This window comes from Monodelphis domestica, chromosome 7 (genome assembly GCF_027887165.1).
Source record: "Monodelphis domestica isolate mMonDom1 chromosome 7, mMonDom1.pri, whole genome shotgun sequence".
NCBI lineage: Eukaryota > Metazoa > Chordata > Mammalia > Didelphimorphia > Didelphidae > Monodelphis > Monodelphis domestica.
In genome coordinates this window covers 210270963-210297938 of record NC_077233.1, presented here as the reverse complement: position 1 = coordinate 210297938, position 26976 = coordinate 210270963, and the positions used below count along the sequence as shown (strand labels likewise).

The following is a 26976-nucleotide window of genomic DNA, read 5'->3' as shown; positions in this document are numbered from 1 at the left end:
ACTGGGCATTAGATGTTTTCTTGATTTGAACCCATTGCTTTGTTGATAGTATTTGCATTAGAGTGTTCATTTAGAGTCTCTCCTCTGTCATGTCCCCTCAACCTCTGTATTCAGGCAGTTGCTTTTTCTCGGTGTTTCCACTCCCACAGTTTGTCCTTTGCTTATGAATGGTGTTTTTTTCTCCTGGATCCCTGTAAGTTGTTCAGGGACATTGCATTGCCACTAATGGAGAAGTCCATTACGCTCGATTATACCACAGTGTATTAGTCTCTGTGTACAATGTTCTCCTGGTTCTGCTCCTCTCGCTCTGCATCACTTCCTGGAGGTTGTTCCAGTCTCCATGGAACTCCTCCACTTTATTATTCCTTTGAGCACAATAGTATTCCATCACCAACATATACCACAGTTTGTTCAGCCATTCCCCAATTGATGGGCATCCCCTCGTTTTCCAGTTTTGGGCCACCACAAAGAGCGCAGTTATCAATATTTTTGTACAAGTCTTTGTGTCCATTATCTCTTTGGGGTACAGACCCAGCAGTGCTATGGCTGGGTCAAAGGGTAGACATTGTTTTGTCGCCCTTTGGGCATAGTTCCAAATTGCCCTCCAGAATGGTTGGATCAGTTCACAGCTCCACCAGCAATGAATTAATGTCCCTACTTTGCCACAGAAATTGGCTATTGATATAGTCACAAGGGCGAATGGAAGGGCTGAGAAATGGCTCAGCTGGATTTCTTTCAAGTTCTACAGGGGCCTGCTGGTCACTACCAACTTACTCAGGGCATTAATAGTCCAAGTCATGGGAACTTACTTTTCTCCTGTTATAGCAAATTTTCTGTAATCATATGATGAAGGGAAGCTCGGAAAGGCAAGGCCTAGAATATGGCACTTGTGAAGGCAGATAGACATTTTCAGCCACGATGAATGAGTAAATTCAAAGAGGTCCCTTTTCTTAAAAGGAAGAAGAATTTAGGTCAGAAGGAAAACCTGGCAAAACATCAGCACCAAAAAGGGGGGAAGCCTTGCAGATAAATAGTAGATTCTAAGCAGAATTTTTAATAAACAAGGTTCAGATAGAACACTGAATGGCTCCCTAGTACCAGAAAAGCTTACACATTTTGGAGCTTCTAGGCAGGAAATGAGATTAGAAAAAGTCTTTGTGCCTAGGAATACTCATGAAATCACCCATAGACCTAGGCCCAAGTTCAATGGTGATGAGCCCTTATTGCCAATAAGTAGATATCAATTAGGAAATTGAAATGTGTACCCCAAACTTGTTTATCTGCTTCTTTCTCTTTTCCTCTTTCTTTTTTCCTTATTTTAGTAATAACTCTAAGACAGAAGGGCAAGGCAAGGCAACCATGGTTGAGTGACTTGCCCAGAGTCACATAGCTAAGAAATGTCTGAGGTCAGATTGGAACCCTGGTCTTCTTGACTTCAGGTCTGGCACTCTATCCGCTGTGCCTCCTAGCTGTCTCAATATCTAGTGTTCTAAGTCAACACACAGCTGGCAGAGATCCTTCCTTTCAGTTTAGTGGCCTGGTTTCTATTTGAGTTTGATGCCCCTACTCAACAATCTGACTCGAACCCACTTTGCAGTCTGATTGCACAACACTCCTCTTCATGCAGCCCACATTCCAACCCAACTGGCTCTCCTACTAGCTCTTCCCTGGGCACTCCTTTGTGCCTACGCCAGCATGCCCGAGGCTTGGAACATCCTCCCCCCCTCCACTCCCATGACCATACATCAGACGGGCAGCTCTGGGACCAGTTCTGACTTGAAGTTTCCTGGGACCACAATGTGCCCTCTCCAGCCTCAAACTGTCCTGGAGTTCTTTTTTTAAGCCTTTCCTTTCTGTCTTAGTAACAACTCTAAGATGCAAGGGCAAGGCTAGGCAATAGACTAGGTGAGATATATATTTATATGGGACTTGCCCGGGGTCACAGAGCCAGGAAGTGTCTCTGGTCAAATTTGAACCCAGGACCTCCTGTCTCTAGCCCTGGCTGCTAGTCCTAGTCTAGGACCCTTTGAGCTGCCTAGCTGAGCCTAATCTAGAGTTCTTAATCTGGATTTCTCCTTTGTCTTCTTTGTTGCATTCTATTTTTTTTTAAACCCTCCCCTTCCATCTTAGAATCAATACTGTGTATTAGTTCCAAGACAGAAGAGCAGTAAGGGCTAGGCAATGGGATTAAGTGACTTGCCCAGAGTCACACAGCTGGGACGTGTCTGAGGTCAGATTTGAACCCAGGTCCTTCTGACTGGCTGGCCTGGGCCATCTTTTTTGTTTTCTACAAAGTTTCATTTTTATAGTCAATATTTGTTAAATATGTAACAATACTGCATAAGACAGTTGATACAAATTTCTATTTCTTTGTTTCATAACACTATCAGCCATGGAGACTCTTGAAGCAAAGCAGTGCCATTGCCAGTGTGTAGAGTCTGAAAAATATGGCTTCTTAACCAGTGAATGGAAATGAGTGCTGAGTTACTCTATAAAGTGATTTACTTGTCTACTGGCTAACCTAAGAAAAGGATCTCCTCAGAGGCAATTTTTTCCCTCTTCTGGCACACGGACTCCATCTTCCTCAATATGCTACTGAGTCACTGGAAAGTGTCATCAGCATGTTCATTTGAAAGCCCTCTACATAGAAGAATAGCACTTATGGCTGCTCTTTTGTGGCAGCAATGAATTGGAAATTGAGGGGGTGTCCATTCCTTGGGGAACGGCTGAACAAGTTGTGGTATGTGATTGTGATGGAGTACTATTGTGCTATAAGAGATGATGAGTGGGGGGCAGCTGGGTGGCTCAGTGGATTGATTGAGAGCCAAGCTCAGAGACAGGAGGTCCTGGATTCAAATCTGGCCTCAGACACTTTCCAGCTGTGTGACCCTGGGCAAGTCACTTGACCCCCATTGCCTAGCCCTTACCACTCTTCTGCCTTAGAACCAGTACACAGTATTGATTCCAAGATGGAAGGTGAGGGTTAAAAAAAATAATAATTGATACAAAGACAGAAGGTGAGGGTTAAAAAAAAAAGATGAGTGAGATGATTTTGGAAAAACCTGCAAAGAATTATATGAACTGATGCAAAGAGAAGCAAGCAGAACTGAAAGAACACTGTACACAGTGACAGCAAAAATTCTTTTGTTTAATTCAGAGATATTTTATTTTTCCAATTACATGTCATAACCATTTTTAGCATGTGCTTTTTGAAATTATAAGATTCAAATTGCCTCCCTCCCTCCCTCCCCTCCCCTCTCAGAGATGGTAGACAGCAATATTTCTCAATGAACAACTGTGAACGACCAAATTATTCTCTGAGACTCCTGATGTCAATGTCCTCTGCCCTCCGAGACTGTAGAGTCTGAATGCAGTTCAAGATGTACACTATTTCATTTTCTTTCTCCTTTTGTTTTCATTTGAGATCTCTTCCATGAAATGAGTAGTATGGAGAAAAGTTTTGGAAGCTTAAAATCACTATCAGATTGCTCACTATTTCAGAGAGAGGGGAGGATAGGGACAGAGTGAGGGAGGGAAGATCAGAAGAAGGGAGAGAGTTTGAAACTCAAAAAATTTTTAATGTGTTTTTACATGTAAAAGGGGGAAAATCAAATATTGTTAAATAGGAAAAATATTGAAAAAAATAAAATTATATTAAAACAAAAAACAAACAAAATAAATCAATTGGAAAAAAGGTCTAAGGAACTTTCTAAGCTGGATTTGTAGAGAATATCCTTCCTGATAAAGGGGTTCTTTGCACTGAATAATGATAATAATAATAATAATAAATAAGTACCGTGCTAAAGTCTCAGTCCCCATACCAACTATGGGAGGTAGATGTTATTACTATCTCTATTTTACAGATGAGGAAACTGAGGCAGAGATTAAGTGACTTGCCCAGAGCCATACAGTTATTAATTAGTGTCTGAAGCTGAATTTGAGCTCAGGTCTTCCTGGGGTCCAGAATTCTATTCGCTGTGATGAATTCAGAGACCCAATAAAAAACAAATTTCTAGTGGCTACCAAAGGGTCTTTGACAGTGTAGAGCCCTTAAAGAGACAGCCACCATCACTAGAAATGTGAATTGCCCGGTGGTGCATTTCCTTCCTTTCAGCCAGATTTCCTGATCCAGGTTTATCTGGAGGTCCAGGTAGTTTTAGACTAGATTTGCTGCCTTAAAAATTAGCATCGATTAGGGACAAATTTGTGGGCTCTAATTGGACACATTTCAGTCAATTTAGTTTTCATGTTCCTTCATGGCCTGCAGCCTTAAGGAAGGGAAGACACTGGGTGAGGCCATGTATGACTCACAGATGTATCTGGAGACTCAGACTGTGGGGAGAAAAATGTGGAAGCCCTGTGAGAGACACATTAGAGACTGAAGCCTCTGCACATGACCTCATGCTTCTCATGCTTACTCAAGCAAGGTAACTGCAGATTTAGTCAGAGTAGTTGTAAAAACAAGGGCTGGCCCAGGGGTGGTACAGTGGAAACAGTGGCTTCTTTAGAAAGTTATTGCAGGGGGCAACCAGTGGATTGAGAGCCAGGCCTAGAGTTAGGAAGTCCTGGGTTCAATAGATAGAGAAACAGATCCAGAGACGGGAGGTCTTGGGTTCAAATTTGGCCTCAGACACTTCCTAGCTGGGTGACCCTGGGCAAGTCACTTAACCCCCACTGCCTAACCCTTACCATTCATCTGTCTTGGTTAGTATTGATTCTAAGACAGAAGGTAAGGATTTGAATAAATATTAAAAAAAACCAGGAACTGAGAACGGGGAAATGACTTGTCTAAGGAAACAACACGTGTTCAGTTATTGGCAGAAGGGTGAGTCAGTGAGGAGTTATAGGGAACACTTGTTTCTGATCATTCACATGCAGAAATTTATCAGAGGAGCAGAATACAAGCACAGCTGGAAAGTTTTTGAAGGAAGGTAACCTGTGCTGATCGATGCCAGTCAAGTTATTTCTTGAAGGGAGGGAGGGAGGGAGGGAGGGAGGGAGGGAGGGAAGGAAGGAAGGAAGGAAGGAAGGAAGGAAGGAAGGAAGGAAGGAAGGAAGGAAGCATTTTTAATCATTTGAGCATTTTTAAGGGCTATTAGACACTTGCTAGTTGGGCTTGCCCGTCTCCCTCTGGCTTCACACAGATTTCCGTTTTCCATTGTCTTCTCTCAAGGGTGCTCTGGAGTCTGAAGCAGGATGCTTCTGGCCCTTGAGATTTGGCTTCCTGTCCAGTACCTGATTCATCTCCGGGTGGGAAGATGGACCTGAGAACACAAGAGCCCAGCCCATGGCACCAATATTGGCTTTTCTCCACAGAACCCCCTGAGCCTCACTTCCAATGCCTGGAATCCTCTCCTTCCCTCGTCTTCTCCCAGTCCTTCGAAGCTCACTCATGTTAGTGCTCAGGCTTTTGCTTTGTCCTGCCTGTGTAGGCCATTTCCTCTCCAGTAAAATGAAAACTCTGAATAGGTAAATGCTGTTTAGTTTTGGGCTTTGTGTTCCTGGAGCCTCGCACAGAGCTGAAACAACTGAGCATTAGCAACCTGACAATTCCCATCTGATCTCCACAACATAACCCCGTGAAATAGGCAGTACTATTCCCCAACTTACAAAAAGAGGAACAGAAGGCTCGAGGACTGACATGCCTGTCACGAGGGTAGTATTGGAGATGGGACTCTGAATCAGGTGTTCCCGACGCTAGCTATTGAACGCTATTCACCACGTTACACAACCACTCAGGTAAAGGCAACTTACTCTGGCCTTCACACTACTCCAAAAGTCCCAAAGAACAGGTTTCCTCAATAAACCACATTCTCTCATGGAGGACAAAGCCCGGCAGGGCATTTTCTGCAGCTTCTTCTATCCCGGAGGCACTGTGTGAGGCTTTTCCTGCCTCCCTCCCCTTTGCTATGGGTCCTCAGTCCCAGGTTTGTAAAGTGATTTGAAGACTTAGAGCTGGAAAGGATCTGAGAGATGACCTACTTGTTAAACTGGAAGTGATCTTGGGGATTAGACATCGGATTCAAAGTGGACCAACACCATGGACCCGGAACCCGTTACCTCCAGAACTCTGAGGCTCGGTCCACTTTTGATGAGCTCTCATTGCTTTCTCTGATGTCAAACTTAAATATGCTGCTGCTGCCCTCTGGGGCCAAGGCGAAGCAGCCTCGGCACCCTCATGGGCTAGCAAGCTTTAAGAGTACTTGAAGTTATGATCATCCTGGTCTTGTCCATACATCTTTCCTGTTTCCTTCAAAGTCTTCATGCGGCATGACTCGGAAGCCCAGCCCTGCTGGTGGCTCATTGATGGATGGCTCGTTTGCTTATCCTTGTCTTCCCTACTGAACCCAATGCAGTCATCCCTTGCTATAGCATGGTTCATTATCACAGCTTCACTGTATGGTGGGTTTTTGTGGCTGAATATTGTACTGTACAGAAGGGAAATGTAGAATGCCAATACCGCTTGTGCAGGTTGGCCAATGTGAGATTGTACATGGCACACTATTGGCTGATAGGTGAGGGATCACTGTAATGCAAATGTGGCCTAATTGGGGTAGAGTCCAGAGGAAGTCCCCTTATTTTTGGACGACCAATTTGTCATGTAGGAAACCCAGGATCAGGGATTCAAATCAAGTTCATAGGACAGTAGTTCTACAACCGCTTCAAGTCAAAGCTGCTTCTGAAAGCAATGAAAATGAGGGATCACGGGGCCAGAAACCCATCCTACTCCCCAAAGGCAGGAAAGACATGAAATTAGTTTGGTAGTGACTTGATGCCCACATCTTGGACCCTTTTGAAATGGGAAGTGGCTGATAACTTGGTTAATCTTAATCTGGATGTTAAGGCAGGAAAAGAATCTATTGGGCATCAGTTTTGGAGATGTCATGTCACTTCCTGGTTTGGACATAGAAAAAAGGAGAAATAATCAAGGATAGACAAAATATATGATAATTTATATTTTAATCAGCCAAATATACAAGTTTAATTTCTTGAGCATGTTTTGCCTGGGCCTTTACCAATAAATGTTTTTCGTTAAACAGAAGATATGGTTAAAAATGGGCACTAGACCTAGTCAAAGGGGAGGAAAGAAATGGAAAGAGAGCAGAAGAGAGGGATGGAATGAACAAGGGCCACCCCTCCAAGAACACACATGAGAATGGGCTCCCGGACGTTTATTTACACTCAGACTGCAGAGATTTCATGGGAAAATGTGCAGATGAGCGTCCTGTCAATACAGACCCAGGATTTTCATTCAGATCTTTCTATGGGTCACCCCACCCCACCCCAACCAACATACCCCATGTAATCTACAAGTCGAAGTTTTTCCTACCCTCCCCCAGCCCACTGACCCCCCCTGCTATGTGTTCTGAATCCTAAGAACAGTGAAAACATCCAGACTTTTCAAACTGTTACACACAGAAATGCTTTTCTGCATTATTTCTGCCCCAAAGATAGCAGCTGCCCCCCTCCCCTGCCCTTCCCCCCTGCCCCAAAATGGAATTCTGTGCCGAGATGAGGAGGATTCACGCCGTCTGTGGCTCCGTGAGGTGGAGGGGGATGCCACAGTACACTCCAGGTGGCACCAGTGTGGGATGCAATACGGCAGAGGTCCTGGCAGGCCCTGGGCACAGTTCCCTGGCATTTCCTCCTCCCACATGCACTGTGTTTATTTATTAAGGGAGAGCGACTGCATTCGTTTTCCTGACACAGTTGCATCATCTTTTGCTGAAAGAAACAAAACAGAATATGTAAATGTCAGAAAAGACGCAAGGGGGAGATTCTGGCCATGGACAGAGGGCTCCCTGCCAATCACGTGAGGCGGTGAAAAGCCTTTAAAGGTTCCGCTCACACTTTCTTATTTGTAGCTGAGAGAGACCAGCATTTTCTGGAACAGGAGTGGCTGAGTCAGGGCTGCCCACCTTGTAGCTTTTATAGAAATCTACTTGAGTTGAGGGAACCAACCCCTAATCTGGCTCCAGCCAAGCCACAAGAGAGCAAGTCCAGGTTAAGGAAGCTCCAAAGTCACTTGGGACCCGCCCATAGCACACTCCTTAGGCCCTTTGATCGGGATCTGTATAGTTCCTCGGTGGATAAGCGTGATTCCACAGTCGTTCACCGATTTCAAACAGCTGGATGTTTTAACAGGCTCTCCTTGTTTGGATGGGACAGATATATAAGACATCCAAAACCAAAGCAGCAGCAAGCCTAGGAGTCTCATTCACTGGTGAAGTATGCACTATTCTAGGAATAGACGTCAGGCAGGCAATGATTTTCTCCTAGTCATTTCCTACAAAAAGCACTCCCAGAGCCCTGATTCCAGAGCTCACCGAGCAGCCTCCTACCTTTCCTTTCTTCTTCCTTCTTTCTGGCTGCTTCTTCCCTCTGTTTCCGGATGATGGCTAGCCGGGCCAGATCTGCTTTGGCTTGTTCTGTTTTACCAGCTAAATGCATTTTCATGTATCGTTCTTTTGCTTTCTGTTTTTCTATTTCTTCTCTATTGGAGTGAAAAATAAAAATTTAAAACCTCAATGTGAACATGAGAACTACAAAGTTAAATTTGAAGGAATAAGGCCTTAAGACAAAAAGCAAAAAGAGAGGTGTCCCTTGTCAGTCTGTTTTGGGGCACCTGTGGCATGTAGATGTGTGCTAGGGTGGAAAGATATTGGGGAAAAAAACCCAACCAATTGATAACAAATGTAGAATTAACACTACACAAAGTGATGCAAAAATATGAGATGTGCTTTAAAGACTTAGCAGAGAACAAGGCTCTCTCTAGGAGTATTCTGAATGTGGCAGAGAAATGGCGGGGGAGGAAGATCCCCAGCACTAGAAAATGGTGCAGAACAAAACTGTGAATAAGTCAGCGCAGTACAGTGTTGGGGAATAATGGAAAAGTTGGGAAGGAAGGGGAAGGCAGCTAATGAAAGAAACTGATTTGGGGAGAACCCTAATAAAAGAAATAAGTAGGAGTAAAGATTGGAAACAGGACCAGATGCTATCTGGGTAAGGCAATACTAGTTCTATTGCACACAATATTAATAAACTTGCTAGAGTTCATTCTTTTTGAGCTGAATCCTGAGGCTAACAAAACCCTATATACGCAGAGGGAATCCATTTTAAACTGTGGAATGGCAATCAAAAGGATGAGATGTTAACAAAAAGTCTCTAAAAACTTGCTACTTCTAGCCTATAAGATCTTGATCAAAACCTATGCCATACAACTGGGGAGAAATAGGGGAGGGCGCTCAATTTTTAAAGGGGAAGAGTGGGAAATGGGAAAGGAGCCAGTATAGAGTAAGAAGAAAATATGCTCCCATTTGCCTTGGTATTTATATAAAAACAGTCGTTTTGTTCTGTATGGCTTGGTCTTTAGCATGTAGATTACAAAAGACAGAACACAAACCCGATAAAATCTAGATCACAGACTCAATCTCTGCACAGCCTAATTACTCTCCCAGATAGAGAGGAAAACCTCTCTGTTCTAGGGTGAGTTTGCCACTAACCCCAGGCACCCCTTTCCAGGCTGTCGGATGGTTGTCAGTATGTGGCTGGCTTGGTGAAACCTATCTATCATACGTGGAAAAATACCCCTTTGGGCTATTTATTCTGTTTCCAGTCAACAGCAGAGCCAGGTCTGCCTTTGACTGTTCTGTGATAAGTAGTTAACAGTAGTACTACTTTGCATAGAAAAGTTCATATATATATATTTTTTTCTCCATGTACTGGGAGGGTTTTTGCATGGGTTCCTCCTCTGTGAGAGGGGGATGGACAGCAAAGGGGAAGCCTCATTACACCCCCTACTGCTACCTCCACGGTTGCCATTCAAACATGCACAGAGATGGACAGAAGGTCTTCAGAACAGAAGAGTTACCGTTCTCTCCTGGACAGCTCCTTTGGCCCATCCAGATCCAGCTGAGTGACTTTTTTGGTTGTCTGGCCTATTCGGTTGGGATTCTCTATGTCTATTAACCCTTCCACTCCTTTGCGTTTTTGCTAGGATTCAGAAGAAAGGTAGTTGCAGGTTAGTGAATCTTTGTCATCCTGGAGAGACAAAATTAAACCTGCCCAGATGCACTACCCCAGCAGCTCTGCTGGTTCATTTGAAAGGGGACAAATGATTTCTATAAGACAGAGCAGCTACTCACAACTCCCACCTGCAACTAACAGGGAAAGCTAAATGCAGAAGGCGGTGAAATAATTTGTAAAATGTGTTCTAAGCAGAACACTAACTTCCTAAAAGGTAAAGCTGATGGTAAGTTTAGCCTCTGAAAAAGCATCTCTTGAAAGGTGCAGGGATCTTTTTTTGTGTCAATCACATACAGGTTCCCCCACAGGGCCAATGGGCACATGTCCTGCTGTTCTTGGCTGACAGAGAATCCATACTGTTCTTGGCTGACAGAGAAAAATGAAGCTTTATGCTTTTTACAACACAGGATTAGCTTTGAAGATTAGCTTTCTGAGCTTGCCCAAGAAGGTAGATGGGTTCTAAAACTAGAACTTTCTTTTATGGATGCAAGCGAGGAATATATGTCATGTGGTGGATGTGCTAAATCCTATATCCACTGGGAAAAGGCTTTTATAAAAATAACTCACACATTTACAAAACACTCCAAGGTTTATAATTTACTGTTTCCCCTAGGTGATACAAATGTCATCACCTCCATTTTATAGGGGAGAAAAACAAGGCTTGAAAAAGAACTTAAAATACTCAGTCATATGAGCAATAGCAAAGCTGGATTTGAACCAGGTCTTCCCCCTCCAAGTAGGGGATTTAACACTATTCAGCAGTCCCCTCATAAGGTATAGAAAATAACTCCAGCCTAGGAACCCAAAGACCTGAGTTTGCAGGTCCAGTTCTAATGTGAATATCCCGTGTAAATGTGGAACTCACTTTACTTTTGTGCCTCAGTCTACTCAACAGTAAAACGAAGGGGGGAAGGCTAACTGATCTCTAGCTCTAATACTGGGAACTCAGTTTTTGTCAGTCAGCCTTCCCTTTGTATGCCAGTGATCAGAAGAACATTCAAATCCTGCTCTGGGATGAATGCTGTAATAAGATACACTACCTGGTAATCATCATCATCTTCATCACTTTCATCGGAATCTAAGGATTTCTTTTCCTTTTTGGGGTCACCAGCTGCCCCATCGCCAACTTCTTCATTTTGTTCTTCTTCTTCCTTTTTAGGAAGTTACAAATGACAAATGAAAGGGTTTGAAAGCAGCACCCCAAATAAAACCCACACCCACTTTAGTTGCTTCTGGGTGAGATTACAAGCTATTTAAGGGTCTTTCATATGGTTTTGTGTTTTCCATGGAAGCCTGGGTGGAGATAGGGACCTGCATGGTGCCATGGAAAGGATGGGGTCCTGAGTCAGAGGCCTGTTTGGGCCTCTTACCACTGCCTCTGCCACTTACCAGTGTGACCTTGGGCTCCCTTAGCTTCAGTTATCTCATCAAGCTCACAGGATTGTTGAGACGATCGAATGAGATACTGACTGTGAAGGGCCTTTGCTAAATATGATATGCTATAACCCATAAGGTATTATCATTACTGCTTAGGCTCTCTAAGTATTACATGATAAGACTGACCTCTTGACTGAAGTAAAGATACAAAAAGCCTAAAAAGTTGCTTCATGAATAAGGGATATTCATCAGCATGGTAAGCAATTCTCCCTCCTTTGCTCCATCTACCTGCGTGGGGTCCCGTGCAGCTGGCACTGAACAGCCCTGATACCATCCCACGTGAGTAATTATAACACATATTTAAAAACTCAAATCATCATAAACTCCAATACTAAAATGCCACCCAGACTCCTTTATGTCCCCCTATTTAATAAGTTGCCAAATTCTGTTTTCCTTCACAATGTTTCCTGTATCTATCCTTCTCCTTTCAATTCTCACCATTCTACTTTAGGCTTTTGTTACCTTGCACCAGCTAGATGGAAATTTTTTCTTCTAATCTCTTTTAAATCCTTATCTTCTGTTTTAGCATGGATACTAAGTATTGGTTCCAAGGCAAAAGAGCAACAAGCGATAGGTAATGGGGGTTAAGTGACTTGCCCAGGTACAAATTTGAACTCAGAATCTCCTCTCTCTAGGCTTGGCTCTCTATCCACTGAGCTACCTAGCTGTCCATTCCAATCTCTCTTGTGCATGATCAGACTAATTTTTCCATGCCACTGCTTGGATCTTCTAATTCTACTAGTCAAAAACCTCCTATGTCTCTCCACTGCTTATAGAATCAAGCCCAAATTCTTTAGCCTTATAATTTGGTTCTCAACTACCAGTCCAGCTTTACCTACAACTCCCTTCAAGTGAATTATTTTATGCAAACAAACCACTACTCACCCCCCCTCAAACATGACTTCTATTGTTCTGCCTTCAAGTCTTTGATTATGACAATGCCTCTACTTAAAATGTCCTACCCTCTCTGTTGAGTGAAACAGTATCCATTTTTCAAGGCCCAGCTCACAGTGCTTTTAAATCTTTCTAACTAGACGATAATCTCCTGAAGGGTATGTCCTATCTATCGCTGGAATTCAATCTTTCCGCCAAATTTCTAGCATTTGCATGTAATGTGCATGATTTCATTCCCCCTCAATCAGTCCAATCTTTTGGAAGGCAGTTTTAGAGTAAGGGGTCATCTCTACAAGACTGGTGGCACTCATGGATTTTATGTGGTATTTGATAGCTGACCACCTTCTAAAAGAAAAGGGGTGGCTTTTCAACAAATCTATGAACAAGGTAGTCCATAAATAGAACAGAGTACAGAATGCCATCCTAAGATGCTATATAAAGGGGTGTCTGTTTTTAAAACTACTTAATGATAGGAAACATTTTAGAAATGGAAACACTTACCCTTGCCTTCTGCTTTTCAGCTTGAAGCTGGGCATCAATCTCTTCAGGGCTTGTGTACTGCCTCGCTCGGCCTTTGTGGCCTCCTTTTCTTCCTGCACAAGAGAATTTGCATTTTAGGAAGAAAGATACTTCTTAATTGCTTAGAACATCAGCACCATTGTTTTTAAGCTTGTATTAACACAGATCTTAAATTTGCTTAAAAACACACACACACACACACACAAACACACACACACACACACACACACACACACACTGATATTTGTCTTATTGATTCCAATATCATATTGTTTTTTGTATCACCTATATTTCTTACTGTGTTCTGTCTCCTCCTCCCCTCAAAGAAGTACTATTACAGTAAAGAATAAAGAGAAAAAATTTCAGCAAAAATAATATATCAAAAAAGTCTTGATATAAGTAATATTTCTACTCAGTGTTCCTCATTTCTGCAAAAGTAGGGGTAAAGCAGGGAGTCACTACATTTTTCTTAAAAGTTCAGAAGCTAAAGTTCTAGGAAACTTAGTTGATTATCAAAGAAAATCTTAAGTTAATTACTTCCAAATACTTGAGAAACAAACTCAAGCTGTTTATTCAAAAGGAGGTAACAGTGGAGTAAGACTCTTGAAATGACCATTGATCTCTCTGATATGATTAGCATCCATATGAATGAGGCAGATTAATATTCATCTTAGAGAAGAGGCAGAGTCAAAACTCTTTGGGAAGTTGAGTGACTTGTGTAGGGTTTCAGTTATTAAGGTTCTGAGGTGGGATTTGGTCAAAGGTCATCCTCATTCTAAGTCCAGTGCTCTATCCTCTGTACCACACACCCTTTCAGTTATTCAGGTACATTCATCTGTGTATAACCACTGGAATTTCTATTGATTCTTTTCTAAACATACTTAGGAAATGGATATGTGATCTAAGGATTAAAAGTCATACCACAAGAATTAAGCAGAGCATCATATTAGGCATTTTCCACAGCTATGTGTAAGCAGGGAAAGAAGAACCAAATAAGAGAGAGGGGTGATGATAGAACATAAAATACGTGAAATTCAAAGTTTCTGAATGAACAAAATGGATGTAACCAGGATAAATAAACTTTGATGGGAGAAAAAAATCTTTGCATTAGATGTACAGTATAGGTAATTAATGCAATATACAAGACCAAGAGCCATTCCCCAATGGATAAGAAAATAAACAGATCTCTAATGCAAACCATTGTGACAATTTACAAAGTCAAAATAGAAAAAAGGCTGTTTTTATATATGGGCTTATTCAATAATATTTGTTCAGTATAGTTATTGGGGAAAAGCATCTAATGCAAACTACTAACTATCATATGAGCAATTATTTTGAATCATTAAGAAAAATGTGAATCAAAACAACTCATGGGATTATATCTAGCAAATTGACAAAAACAAATAGTCTATTCTGGAGGAGTTATGGAAAGGCATTTATGCTATTGTGAAGCACTTTGAAATTATGCTAAGAAAGTGACCAAAAGTCCATACCCTTTACCTAGTAATCTCTCTACTAGACACATAGCCCAAAGAGGCTAAAATTAGAAAGATTTCACACACATCAAAATATTCAAGGCAGCAAAATTTTTATAGCAGCAAAGAATGGAAACTAAAGTAGATGCATATTAATTCGGTATGTGAAAACAACACAATTCTCATATGAATATGAAAAATGGGAAATCACATTTGTGATTTCATGAGTATAGAGCTTCCTGTGATGACTGCCAGTTCCTTCTCAGAAACTTCAAGTCTTACAGAGGTGCCTGAGATACACAGAGGTGAAGAAGTGTGCCCAGAGTCACAAAGTCTGCATATGACAGATGGCATAAAACCAGGGCTTCTCATTTTGATGCCATCTCTCAACCCACGGATACCAGGCTGTGTGAAATGATGCAAAGTGAAATAAGCAGAATCAAGAAAACAACATGCAATAACTCTAATGTTGTGAATGGAAAGTATAACCAAAACAAACAGAATCAAACAATGCATGGAAACTGGAATATTATATCTATTGGCAAACAAATTGATATGTTCATTAGTTGGGATGAAATTTCTTTCTGAAAGGATAGAGAAACTCTGATTCCTTGAAAAAGAAAAATCTTGCTAAATACTAACAACCAAAAAAGAATACTGTCAAGTTGAAGGGGAAAAAGCATAAAGAGGGAAATCCATGAAAAAAAATCTCACAAATTCCTAAAAAATGAGATGCCTTTTGGCAAACAAGAGGTTTAAATTTAAAATAAACTAGATAAAAGTCTAAGAGTTAAAAATTAATTGACAGGGGCAGCTAGGTGGTTCAGTGGATAGAGCCAGGTCTGGAGATGGGATGTCCTGGGTTCAAATTTGGACTCAGACATTTCCTATTTGTATGACCCTGGGCAAGTCACTTCCAACTCCAAGTTGCCTAGCCCTTACTAATTTTCTATCCTGGAACAGACACTTAGTATCAATTCTAAGACAGAAGGTAATGGCTAAAAAAAATTGGCTGATGATTCAAGCATACCTAAATATAATTAGTTCTATTGTCTAATATTGTTTAAGCTAACATACTGGCTTGTCATTTCTATAAAAGGAAAACAGGTGATATTCATCATATTTTACTATTCCTAAGATGAAAGTGTTTGCTTTGATCCTCAGATGAGTTCTCACCTAGTAAGCCTGGGGCTCACCTAATTTTCATCTAGTATTTTGCTACAAAACAGCCTCTTTAATTAAACACAATATTGTTTCCATGAGTCACTTACTGAGCCAGGTGGGGACTTAAGAGAAAGTCCCAAAGCTGCTTCCTTTTCCCTAGATTTCCTAGACAGCAGGTGCTGTGCTATAATTGTGTCACTCTGGAACCACCACCCATTTTTAATGACTACTTGAATTTCAAGTGCAGTATGGCAAGGATTCTAATTCTTTCTTTAAATGAAGCATCTTGTCTTACCCTCTTAATTTTTCAAGCAATACGAACAATTCACAAAACTGATTTCTGTAGTCTAATCTTACAGAATTTGATACATGATAATCTCTACTTTCCTTGTAATTTCGTTAAAAATCTACATAACATTTTGTATAATCAGGCCACTTTATTCTGATGCTTAATTGGCCAGTCCTTACTCCTCAAATCAACATATGGAAACAAAGCAGGAGCTTACCAGTATGCTTTTGATCTTAAAGCTCTTCATGGAGAAAGTTTCAGTTATCTGATAGTTCGGTTTTAAGCTTTCCTAATTTTAACTTCCAACCTCAACCAAAAGTTGCCACAAAGCAGTTGACTGAATGATTAAAAAACAAAAACAAAAAACAACACAACCACACTAGATTTTGCACATCTTGAAGTAGGGACCCTGGAGGTGGTTGGTGATCATGAACCAAATGGCTTAGAGAAAACTAGGCAGAATCAAACAAGCATTTAAATGTTTCATAGAAGTATTGAAAGATCAGGAAACTTGGGCTGGAGTTAGTTCTGCTACTAACCATGTGTCCTTGGGCAAATCACTTAAAACTTCCCAGGGTCTCAGTTTCATAATCTATAAAATGAAGATAATGAGATGATCTTGAAGGAAGTTTCTACAACTCATGAAGAAGTTATTTTCCCAGGCCTAAAAACACCCTGGCATGGCTAGAGTGTAAAAGAAGGGGCTAATTATGGCTTCACAGCACTACGAAGTGAGTTCCAATCACAGCTCAAAGGATGCTTATGACTCATGTTAGTTCCTAAAGGGTCATAGGGCGTTTCAAGTCATTTACTAGAAAAGGTTGGGAAGAGTGTTTTTCAGAAATTCTTCTCCTGGTTCTTTCGAAGATCAGAAGCTAAGAAACCAGCTTATTCCTTCCCTTTTATCAGTCTCAAAAGATCTCCTGATTCCTTCTAGGCTCAGACACTAGGAAACCAGTTTCCCTACACTTTATCATACTCAGAAGATCTCCGGCTATGTCCTGGGGTCTGAATGCTGGGAAGTCTTTAGAGTAGAGAAGAAAGTCTGAACTCTAAACAAACGTGTGTGTGTGTAGGGGGGCGCCGGAGAAGTGTGTGTGTGTGTGTGTGTGTGTGTGGCGGCTCACGCGTGTCTGTCTCCGGACGGCCTAGAGAACTCCCCCGCGTGGGAGTAAGGTAATAAACAGGAATTAAGGGGCAAAACATCCAAGCCAGGGCCCCAAACTCACGCGTCCACTCTCCCCATCATCCATTCGCCCTCACTTCACACCTTCCCACAGAGATGGTGGGACCACGCCACCACGCCTCCCCGCAGCCCCAGGGGTCCAGGTTTGGGGGAGGGGGTCTCCCAGTTCGGGCCCTCGGGTCCCCAGCCCAGCCAGGAAGACCCGCTCGCTCTGATGGGGCAGCAGGGCCTGGGCTGGGTCCCCCGAGCCTCACCACAGGCGCCGGAGCAGTTCCTTCGAGGCCGTGGCTCCTCGCTCCGGGCACCACCCGGCAGAAAGGACTGCGGTCGGGGGTCGGAACCAAGTTGGGGGCCGGGCTCCAGGGCCGTCGCTCCCTCCCTGCCTCCCTCCCAGGCCCCGCGCGCGCCTCTCACCTTTGGGCATCGCGGCTCCGGCAGCTGCTGCAGGAACTCGAACTGACGCCGGAACCGGAACTTGTCTCTATCTTTCCTTCCTCCCCCCTCCCCCCTCCCTCCCTCCCTTTCCCCTCTGCTCTCTCTCTGTCTTTAGCCCACCCCGGAGTCGAGGGAAAGAACCCTCCGCGGGCTCAACCCGTCCTCGCGCGCCGCTGCCGCCGCCGCCACCACAGCCACGAGGACCCGGAACCCTTCTCCCAGGCGTGAGAGCTCGAGGGGCGGCTGTCCGGGCGCCCGCCGGAGGCCCGGCGCCGCCAGCGCCCCTCTTACGGGTACTCCCCAACACCGGGGCCCGGGCAGGCTACTGGTTTCACACCCCAAAGAAGGTCGGACTCCCCCATTAAGGAATTCCACCCGCCTCTCGGGACCAGGGAATTAGAATTCTCCGCAGGCAATACTGTGGGCGACCAAACTGACGCAATACCTTTGCAAGGCCTCCGCCTGTGGCGGGACGGTGACGTCATATTACAGGAGCCGGGTAGCCCTTGTCCGTGACGTGTAAATCAGGCGACTAGAGTAGAGGCGGAGCGGTAGGACGGAAACGGAAGCGGGATTGGTGGTCGTTCGTGTAGTCGGTAAGTTTTGCCCCCGTGGTTTCCTTGGCAATGGCCGCTGCCTTCTCTTTCCCCTTTGTGGGTCGAAGAGGGATTTTGTGACCTCCTTCCCTGTCAGACTGAGAGAGTGTGGAGGCTGCTGCTCTTGGGCTGGGCCCGTGATACCTCCCTTTGGAGCCTAGTGAAGAGACCCATTGCTCCCCCTCTCCCCTTCTCCCCGCTCTCGCCCTAAGGACTGGTTCCGGAGGGAAGCAGAGAGCGCCCGGTCTTCCCGGAGGCCTTTGCTTTCCAGTGCCCCGAAGATACGGGCCGTCGGCCTCTCTGGGGCAGGAGTTTTGTTTTGAGTGGTGGAGGGAGGAGGAATTGTGCGGGGCAACCGCTGGTGGAAACAAGTGTCAGACGTTGAGTCGAGGGGACTTGGATTCTTGACCGTCACTGTTCTGCGTGTGATACCTCAGCGTGTGACCCGTCGCTCTTCTGAGCTTCATCTCCCTAATATTACATGCTTTGCTAAAACTCAACGGATTGTTTCGAGGATCAGATTCAATTCCATTAACATTTATTCAGAGCCCTTGTGCAGAGCACGGTACTAGGCTCTGGGATATGATGCGGGAGGTGGTTCCACTACAGACGTGGTTCTTGTCCCGGTATAGATGGAGGATAAGATGCAAACATGAAATGAGTGTACTATATAGCTTTATGTGAATGAATGCTTTAGGGAGCTGTAAAAGATACTGCTTTGTGAGGACCCAAGGGGAAAGCCGTTCTTGGTTCAAGACCAGAATTTTGCTACTGTAGATGGCACTTTATTTGGGGGGGACTAGAGGCTGCCAGAATGCTATATACGTTATGTGTGTATACACCTCTCCACACACACACATTATTATCATTTCCCTTCATAGGCATCCTCAAGGAATCTTCAAGTGCTGGAAGAGACCTTAGAGATAATGAAGTCTGAACTCTTTATTTTACAGATGAGGATGCTGAAGCTTAGAGAGGTTTAGTTAACTTTCTTAAGGTAATATAGAAAATAGGGAGGTATTTGAACCCAAACCTTTTGAATCCAACGCTTGTATTCTTTTCCAAGTAACCATGCTTCCCTCCCTCCTCCCCCCCACATTGTGTGCAGAAATGCTTATTATCACTTTCTAAGTGCTAGTAAGAATTTGTGTTTGGCTTGCTTTATAAGGTCCACTTTGACTGATGTTTTTGTTTGCTGGGCCTATTCTTTGTGGATCCGAGTATCTGGGTTCAATTTATTTATCTTTGTTTTTATATTCTTTTGTATTGTAGAAGATGCCGAAGGTAAAAAGAAGCAGGAAAGCTCCTCCAGATGGCTGGGAGCTAATTGAACCAACATTGGATGAATTAGATCAGAAGATGAGAGAAGGTGAGCAGGAGAGTCAGTTTTCAGTTTCAATATTAGACTATGATCTGACTGAATAATCACTTATTTTGGATACAGCACTTGAACACTCCTCTAAATTGTAGCACTTCATTAAATTGATGGCACAAATCCATGCTCACTTTTTCTAAAATTTTTTTTTGGACACCAACCACATATTATATGGAAGGAGCATGGAATTTGGAGCCTAAGGATTTGAATTCTAGAACTACTACTTAATATTTGTGGTAACAAGTCAACAAGCATTTATTATGCACCTAACGTGCTGTTCTAAGCACTAGATACAAACTAGATAGTTTCTAAAATCCCTTCTGATTTTAAAAATCTACTGACTCTTCCAAGTCTTTACCCAGAGAGAACAGATTTCTCCTCTCTCCTCCTCACACCCATGGGTTGGTATTTTATTATTATGTAGTATTATGTAGGGACATGACTAATTATGGAGGGGGTTCTCTAGATCTCTGAGGGTTTCTTCTAGCTGGAAATTGTAGAACCAAGAGCTCTTGATTTAGGAAATTAAAATTCCTTAATAATGCTTATACTTACAGAATCTTATTTGAGAAAACTGACCAGGTGCATCAGAATTGCTTCCTTATTCAGATTTTTGTTCAAGTGGAAACTTTTTGTATATGCACCATTAAGGAATGCCTGTTTTCATTTTTCTTTGTTAATCATCCATATTGTTTGTTAACCTATAAATATTCTTATTATAGTGATTCCTACCTGAAATGGAACTAGTAGAACATATTTGTTATAGGACTCGTATGTATAAAGTGATGAGCAGATTAAGTTCTTGCACAGAATAGGTGTCCCATAAACAGTTTGTTGAATGCATGTACTATATATAGGCTATTTTGTGAGGCATGAAAGTAACCTTGGTGTGAGTTTTAGGGTACTCGCCCATTGTAGAGGTTCAAGTCAAAGTTGTTGGAAATAGCCAAAAAATATTTTTTAAGCATCTCCACTATAGTCAGCTTTCTTGATCTGATGTAACACCACAATCCTAGCTTTTTATTGTTAAATTCCCTATTATATTTCTTTTCTCCATTTGTTGGCCTGACTGGCATTTTCATGTTCATTTTTGTGATTTAGTATTAAAAAAGCTATTACTATATTGTGTACCCATTGTGCATATAGAATGTTCAAACTTTCCATTCTTGATTCCTGGTTTTTCTTAAACTACAAGAAATTATTGAAGAAAAAATGGCATTTGGAAAAAGAGTAGGGTATTAATATTTAGTGAATCATTAAAAAACTGCTTCTCTCCAGAGATCATTGTTGATGGAAATGTAACTTTATAGACTTTTTTTCTTAGAAAATTATTTCAAATCCTCTGTACCTAATTTCTGTGCCTTTTTCCCTGTAGCTGAAACTGAACCTCATGAAGGAAAGAGGAAAGTGGAATCTCTCTGGCCAATCTTCCGGATTCATCACCAAAAAACACGATATATTTTTGACCTATTTTACAAGAGGAAAGCTATAAGCAAAGGTAATCAGTTGGCTGGTAGGCTTTGGGGTGTCTTACCTTTTTTTTTTTTAGTGGAGGAAATCCTAACTTTAAACTTAAGCATGGAGAGCAATTAAATAATTAATGCCACTCCTGAAACCCCAGCAAATTTTAGTTTTTTTCCTGATCACTAAGAAACCAAAAAGTACTGGTAAAATGTACTTAACAGAACTGCTTCCCTTTCTCCTTATCCTGGGGATGGTGAAAGGGAATTTATTTTGAACAGATATTTACCTAATATTTCTTCCTCTTTCTGACAGAATTATATGAGTACTGCATTAAAGAAGGTTATGCAGACAAAAACTTAATTGCAAAGTGGAAAAAACAAGGCTATGAAAATTTGTGCTGCCTCCGTTGCATCCAGACTCGGGACACCAATTTTGGAACTAACTGTATATGTAGGGTTCCAAAAAGCAAGCTGGAAGTGGTAAGCTTTTTCTTACTGGTACTTATTTCTGCTAACTAGAGAGCTAAATTCCTAGGACAATTCCGAATCACTTGGGGCTAATTATCTTTTTTATATCAGTTTTTATTGTAATGGTATTTATTATGAGTTTCGTTCTCACTTATATGTCCTGGCTCCTTTTAATCCATTTTCTTATGGTTGCCTTGTGTGCCCTGTTTTTCTCTTTTTATGTGGGCAAGATTTGAGGGGTGTGTAATCTACAAATGAACCTAGGGATAATGGTGAAAAGATGCCCGAGTGCTTTAAAGCCATATGGCTCAATGCCTTACACAAATGAGATCTGCAGAACTGATTTAGCTATTATTTGAACTTAAGCTTTGCTTAGGATTTTTACTTAGAACAGAAAAGTGATGAATGGTCTGACTTCTTAAAAGATGCTAATTACAGTGTCATTTGTAATTCATTTGACATGGTTAACATGGAAAAAAAAACACTAAAGCAGTTAACAAGAAAATATCTTTAATTAGGTCAAAGGAGTCAGTGCTCTTATAACCACCATAAAGAGGCATGCACACATACAACACCAAGCTAAGTTCTGAGACTCTGGAACAACACCTCTAGGAAAATGCACCCTGAATGGGAATTTCCATCATGGGATTTTCCATGGAACTGAAGAACTTGGGGTCTTGTGAACTCTTTAGGGAATGTAGGAAAGGAAGGACAATGGATTGAATTATCTGGAGGGCTAGGGAGGAGGATTCTAGCCATGGGCTAGACAACCTAGGAGAAGCATAGATACAATGGAATAAACTTCTAAGTGACCTGCTTAGGGTAACATAGGTAGAAAGTATCTCAGGCCATATTTGAACCCAGAACTTCCAGTCTCCAAGTCTGGCTTTCTATCACTGAGCAATCCAGCTACCCCAGAATAGCTTCCATCAGAAAGGGGTTACTTCCTGCCTCACTGTTAACCAGGCTATATCACTGTCTGCCTTGTTTTACAGGGACGGATCATCGAATGTACCCACTGTGGCTGCCGAGGATGCTCTGGTTGACAGGTCTCGGAGTGATGGGCCCACAGATTCCACTTCTAGCTTATCATTATTGTTCATCTCCACGAGTAGCTGTTAAAGTGAACACTTTCCCCTGGATAACTCCTGCTCTCCAAAGCTACAACCTGCAATTGGAGCATGATGGCAAATAAAAGACTGTATTAATCAGTTGTAATTACCTGTGATTTTAAAATAAAGCCTTTAACTATTGGTAACTCATGCTGTAGTGTGTACACAAGATATTAAGATGGAGATAAGATTTTTCTTAACATGCTACCACTTAAATGGATTGATCCTTTATATATAAAAAGAGCTATTTGAGACTTCATTTTTCTCTCATGACCCTGTAGGTTAACTAGTACAAATATTATCCCCATTTTATAGTTGTGGAAACAAGATCATAGGTTTATAGAATTAGGAGTTGAGAGGGGCTAGCCCAGTTCCTGATTTACACAGTTAGCCTGTGAGGTGGGATTTCAACTATATTACCTCTAATATAAATAGAATTCAGAAAGGGGGCAGTTAGGTGGCTCCGGATTGAGAGCCAGGCTTAGGGGAAATCATGGCAGCAAATCTGGCCTCAGAAAATTGCTAGCTGTGTGACCTTGGGCAAGTCACTTAACCCCCATAGTTCACATAACCCCTTACCACTCTTCTGCCTTAGAACCAATACACAGCATTGATTCTAAGATAGAAGGTAAAGAATTTAGAAGGCTAAATTGCCTTGCCATAGAAATGATAATTGAAAGGCAACACTTGAACTCATGTCTTTTGCCTCTTAAGACAAGAGTTCTTAACATCATTATAGGCCACCTCAGAATAGAGAGATTCTAAAGTCTGAAGATAATAAAGTTATCATTTTAGTATTTCCCAGAGTTGGAAGGGACCTCAGAGCAGCCATTCCTTCTAACATAGCAGCCTGTGCATGAAAACCTCCAATAAAAGAACCTGCTACTTCTTAAGACCTCCCCATTCTACTCATTGTTTGAAGTTTCTACTTAAGTTTAAATTTGTTTTTTAAACTTTTACCCATTTCCTAGTTTTTATTCCTTGGAGCTAAGGACAAGTCGAATCCCATGTGCTATTCCTTCCAATACTAGGATGGAGATTGCTATCATGTGATTCCAATGCCCAGGTCTTCTCTAGGCAAAATATTCTCTTTCTGAACGTGAGGCCAGTCTAGCTGCCCCTCTGGACACTATTTTGTTGGCACAGGGTTCTCCAGACTTGTAAAAACAGCCCAGTTTTTACAAGAGCCAACAACTCTCAGCTCGGGATGATTCAGGAAACAAAAGCTGGTACAATCAGCTGCTGTGTAATGAAGTCTATTGAAAGCATTCTAAAATGCAGTAGTATGCTAATGCAATAAGACCCCCAACTATATTGTGGCCAGTAATGAATACTGAACATAGGGGCAAAGGGTAAAGACTATCATTTCCTTGACCCTGTGATACAAAATACTTCTCTACGTTTCCTCTGTGGCCAACTGATCATTAACAACTGGGGATTTTGGGGGTTTTGCAAAATGTACCAAAGTTGGCCTATATTGTCAGTCCATGGAAGATCATCACAGTGACTGTTCTTGCTGGCCTTTGGCTGCTTCAGTCTCCTCTTCACTAACTTCGTCAGTCTTAGGTTTTATCTTATATTTCTGCCAAGGATGGGGAGTTTCTTCTGCTGGCATCACTTTCAGCCACTGCTTGTAGTAAGCTCGAAAACCATCAATCTTTTCCAGATAGGCATTCTTCTCTTTGTACTGTAAATGAAAAATCCAGTTACATATTTAAGACTAGGGATAAAGTAGCTTCTGTGATTAAAATAATGAGAGAAACTCTTAGGCTAGTGGAGAAATGTTATATATTGTTTCAGTTAATAGAAAAAAGGTAGATCATGACTCAAAGCTTTACTTAGAGAAGTGGCTTGATACTATGTAAATATATTCTTCAGACAATAATGAGAGCATATGTTTTTATAGTGGTTTGAGGTTACAAATTGCTTGACATTAACTCAACTGGTTCTCACAGTCCTACAGTGTAGATTGGACAAGTATTATTTCCATTTCACTGATGAAGAAACCAGTTCAGAGAGGGAAAGCTGCCCCTCCCTAAAGAATATCACAGAAGAGTTTTTTTTTTTTAAAGATTTTAAAACATTATTTTATTTGGTCAATCTCAAACATTATTCCTTGGAAACACAAATCATTCTCTTTTCCTCCCCCCCCCCCCCCCCCCCCCGCCAATGCTCAATTCCACTGGGTATTGCATGTGTCCTTGATCTGAACCCATTTCCATTTTGTTGGTAATTTGTACTAGGATGTTCATTTAAAATCTACATCACCAATCAATATCCCCCTCGATCCATGTAGTCAAGCAATTGCTTTTCCTTGGTGTTTTTACTCCCACAGGTTTTCCTCTACAATGTGTACATTGTTTTTTTCTCATAGATCCCTCCAGGTTGTTCTGGGACATTGCATTGCCACTAATGGAGAAGGCCATTACATTAGATTGTACCACAGTGTAATCAGTCTCTGTGTACAATGTTTTTCCTGGTTCTGCTCCTTTCACTCTGCATCACTTCCTGGAGGTTGTTCCAGGCTCCATGGAATTCCTCCACTTTATTAATCCTTTGAGCACTATAGTATTCCATCACCAACATATACCACAATTTGTTCAAGCCATTCCCCAATTGAAGGGCATCCCCTCATTTTCCATATTGCCACCACAAAGAGCGCAGCTATGAATATTCTTGTACAAGTCTTTTTCCTCATTATCTCTTTGGGGTACAGACCCAGCAGTGCTATGGCTGGATCAAAGGCAGACAGTCTTTTAGCGCCCTTTTGGGCATAGTTCCAAATTGCCCTCCAGAATGGTTGGATCAGTTCACAACTCCACCAGCAATGAATTAGTGTCCCTACTTTGCCACATCCCCTCCAGCATTCATTACTTTCCATAGCTGTCATGTTAGCCAATCTGCTAGGTGTGAGGTGATACCTCAGAGTTGTTTCCCCCCTCCCCCCCAATTTATACATTATTTTATTTGGTCATTTTCAAACAATATTCCTTGGAAACAAAAATCCTTTTCTCCCCCCCCCCCCAGCCAACTCACGATTCAACTGGGTATCACATGTGTCCTTAATCCGAACCCATTTCCATGTTGTTAGTATTTGCATTAGTGTTCATTTAGAGTTTCTCCTCTGTCATGTCCCCTTCCACCCCTGTAGTCAAGAGTTGTAGATCGTGTTTTTTTTTCTCCTAGATCCCTGCAGAATGTTCAGGGTTGTTGTATTGACACTAATGGAGAAGTCCATTACGTTCTCTTTTACCACAGTGTATCAGTCTCTGTGTACAATGTTTTCCTGGTTCTGCTCCTTTCGCTCTGCATCACTTCCTGGAGGTTGTTCCAAGTCTCCATGGAATTCCTCCACTTTATTATTCCTTTGAGCACAATAGTATTCCATCACCAACATATACCACAATTTGTTCAGCCATTTCCAATGGAAGGGCATCCCTCATTTTCCAATTTTTGGCCACCACAAAGAGCACAGCTTTGAATATTCTTGTACAAGTCTTTTTCCTCATTATCTCTTCAGGGTACAAGCCCAGCAGTGCTATGGCTGGATCAAAGGGCAGACAGCCTTTTGGGCATAGTTTCCAAATTGCCCTCCAGAATGGTTGGATCAATTCACAAACTCTACCAGCAAATGAATTAATGTCCCTATTTTGCCACATTCCCTCTAGCATTCATTACTTTCCTTTGCTGTCATGTTAGTCAATCTGCTAGGTGTGAGGTGATACCTCAGAGTTGTTTTGATTTGCATCTCTCTGATTACAAGAGATTTCAAACACTTTTTCATGTGCTTATTAATAGTTTTGATTTCTTTAACTGAAAAACTGCCTATTCATGTCCCTTGCCCATTTATCAATTGGAGAATAGCTTGATATTTTTGTACAATTGACTTAGCTCTTGTAAATTTTAGTAATTAGACCTTTGTCAGAGGTTTTTGTTATGAAGATTTTTTTCCCAGTTTGTTATTTCCCTTCTGATTTTGGTTATATTGGTTTTGTTTGTACAAACCCTTTTTAATTTGATGTAGTCAAAATTATTTTACATTTTGTGACTCTTTCTAAGTCTTGCTTAGTTTTAAAATCTTTCCCTTCCCAAAGGTCTGACATGTATACTATTCTGTGTTCACATAATTTACTTGTTTCCTTCTTTACGTTCAAGTTGTTCACCCATTCTGAGTTTATCTTGGTGTAGGGTCTGAGGTGTTGATCCAAACCCAATCTCTTCCACACTGTCTTCCAATTTTCCCTGCAGTTTTTATCAAATAGTGGATTTTTGTCCCAAAAGTTTGGGATCTTTGGGCTTGTCATAGACTGTCTTGCTGAGGTCACTTACCCCCAGTCTATTTCACTAATCCTCCTTTCTGTATCTTAGCCAGTACCAAATTGTTTTGATGACCACTGCTTTATAATATAGTTTGAGATCTGGGACTGTAAGGCCACCTTCCTTTGTATTTCTTTTTCATGATTTCCCTGGATATCCTTGATCTTTTGTTCTTCCAAATGAACTTTGTTATGTTTTTTTCTAATTCAGTAAAAAAGTT

General features: G+C 41.8%; 3 protein-coding genes across 14 annotated transcripts in view; 1 reads left to right on the top strand and 2 right to left on the bottom strand.

Annotated features, from left to right (window-relative positions):
• Positions 1-6943: 6943 nt before the first annotated feature.
• Positions 6944-17541, bottom strand: PDAP1 (PDGFA associated protein 1). The gene is made up of 6 exons (XM_007498443.3): positions 17405-17541; positions 12859-12950; positions 11067-11177; positions 9872-9993; positions 8343-8494; positions 6944-7725 (listed from the first exon to the last, which is right to left on the bottom strand). Exons 1-6 carry the CDS (start codon positions 17412-17414, stop codon positions 7667-7669), a joined length of 546 nt encoding a protein of 181 aa, XP_007498505.1. The 5' UTR covers positions 17415-17541; the 3' UTR covers positions 6944-7666.
• Positions 17542-17880: 339 nt separating this feature from the next.
• Positions 17881-22585, top strand: BUD31 (BUD31 homolog). 5 transcript variants are annotated; one of them, XM_056806434.1, is made up of 6 exons: positions 17897-18021; positions 18903-19018; positions 19294-19390; positions 20772-20894; positions 21173-21339; positions 22323-22585. In XM_056806434.1, the coding sequence occupies exons 3-6, from the start codon at positions 19297-19299 to the stop codon at positions 22371-22373; spliced, it is 435 nt and encodes a 144-aa protein (XP_056662412.1). In that variant the 5' UTR covers positions 17897-18021; positions 18903-19018; positions 19294-19296; the 3' UTR covers positions 22374-22585. The 5 variants fall into 5 exon arrangements, with proteins under 5 accessions (XP_016279430.2, XP_056662412.1, XP_056662413.1 ...); XM_056806435.1 differs by having other exon boundaries at positions 18012-18586; XM_056806436.1 differs by having other exon boundaries at positions 18013-18586; positions 18975-19018.
• Positions 21821-26976, bottom strand: part of PTCD1 (pentatricopeptide repeat domain 1) — a 35070-nt gene continuing 29914 nt past the window's right edge. For 5 of the 8 annotated variants that reach the window (XM_007498448.3, XM_056806431.1, XM_056806428.1 and 2 more), the window contains one exon: positions 21821-24126. In XM_007498448.3, coding sequence (XP_007498510.1) covers positions 23938-24126 — 189 coding nt within the window. In that variant the 3' untranslated portion in view covers positions 21821-23937. The remainder of the gene's footprint in view (positions 24127-26976) is intronic. The other 3 variants (XM_056806433.1, XM_056806432.1, XM_056806430.1) reach the window with 1 other exon arrangement.

Bases quoted from the DNA above. Each gene is read 5' to 3' on its own strand.
- PDAP1 (XM_007498443.3), bottom strand. The intron at 9,994-11,066 runs GTAGTGTATCTT...TCTGAATCCTAG, and splicing joins AAGATGATGATGATTACCAG to CAAAAACGCAAAGGAGTGGA. The intron at 7,726-8,342 runs GTAGGAGGCTGC...TGTTTCTTTCAG, and splicing joins GAAGGAAGAAGAAAGGAAAG to CAAAAGATGATGCAACTGTG.
- BUD31 (XM_016423944.2), top strand. From the start codon at position 19,297: ATGCCGAAGGTAAAAAGAAGCAGGAAAGCTCCTCCAGATGGCTGGGAG. The intron at 20,895-21,172 runs GTAATCAGTTGG...TCTTTCTGACAG, and splicing joins GAGGAAAGCTATAAGCAAAG to AATTATATGAGTACTGCATT. The intron at 21,340-22,322 runs GTAAGCTTTTTC...CTTGTTTTACAG, and splicing joins CAAAAAGCAAGCTGGAAGTG to GGACGGATCATCGAATGTAC.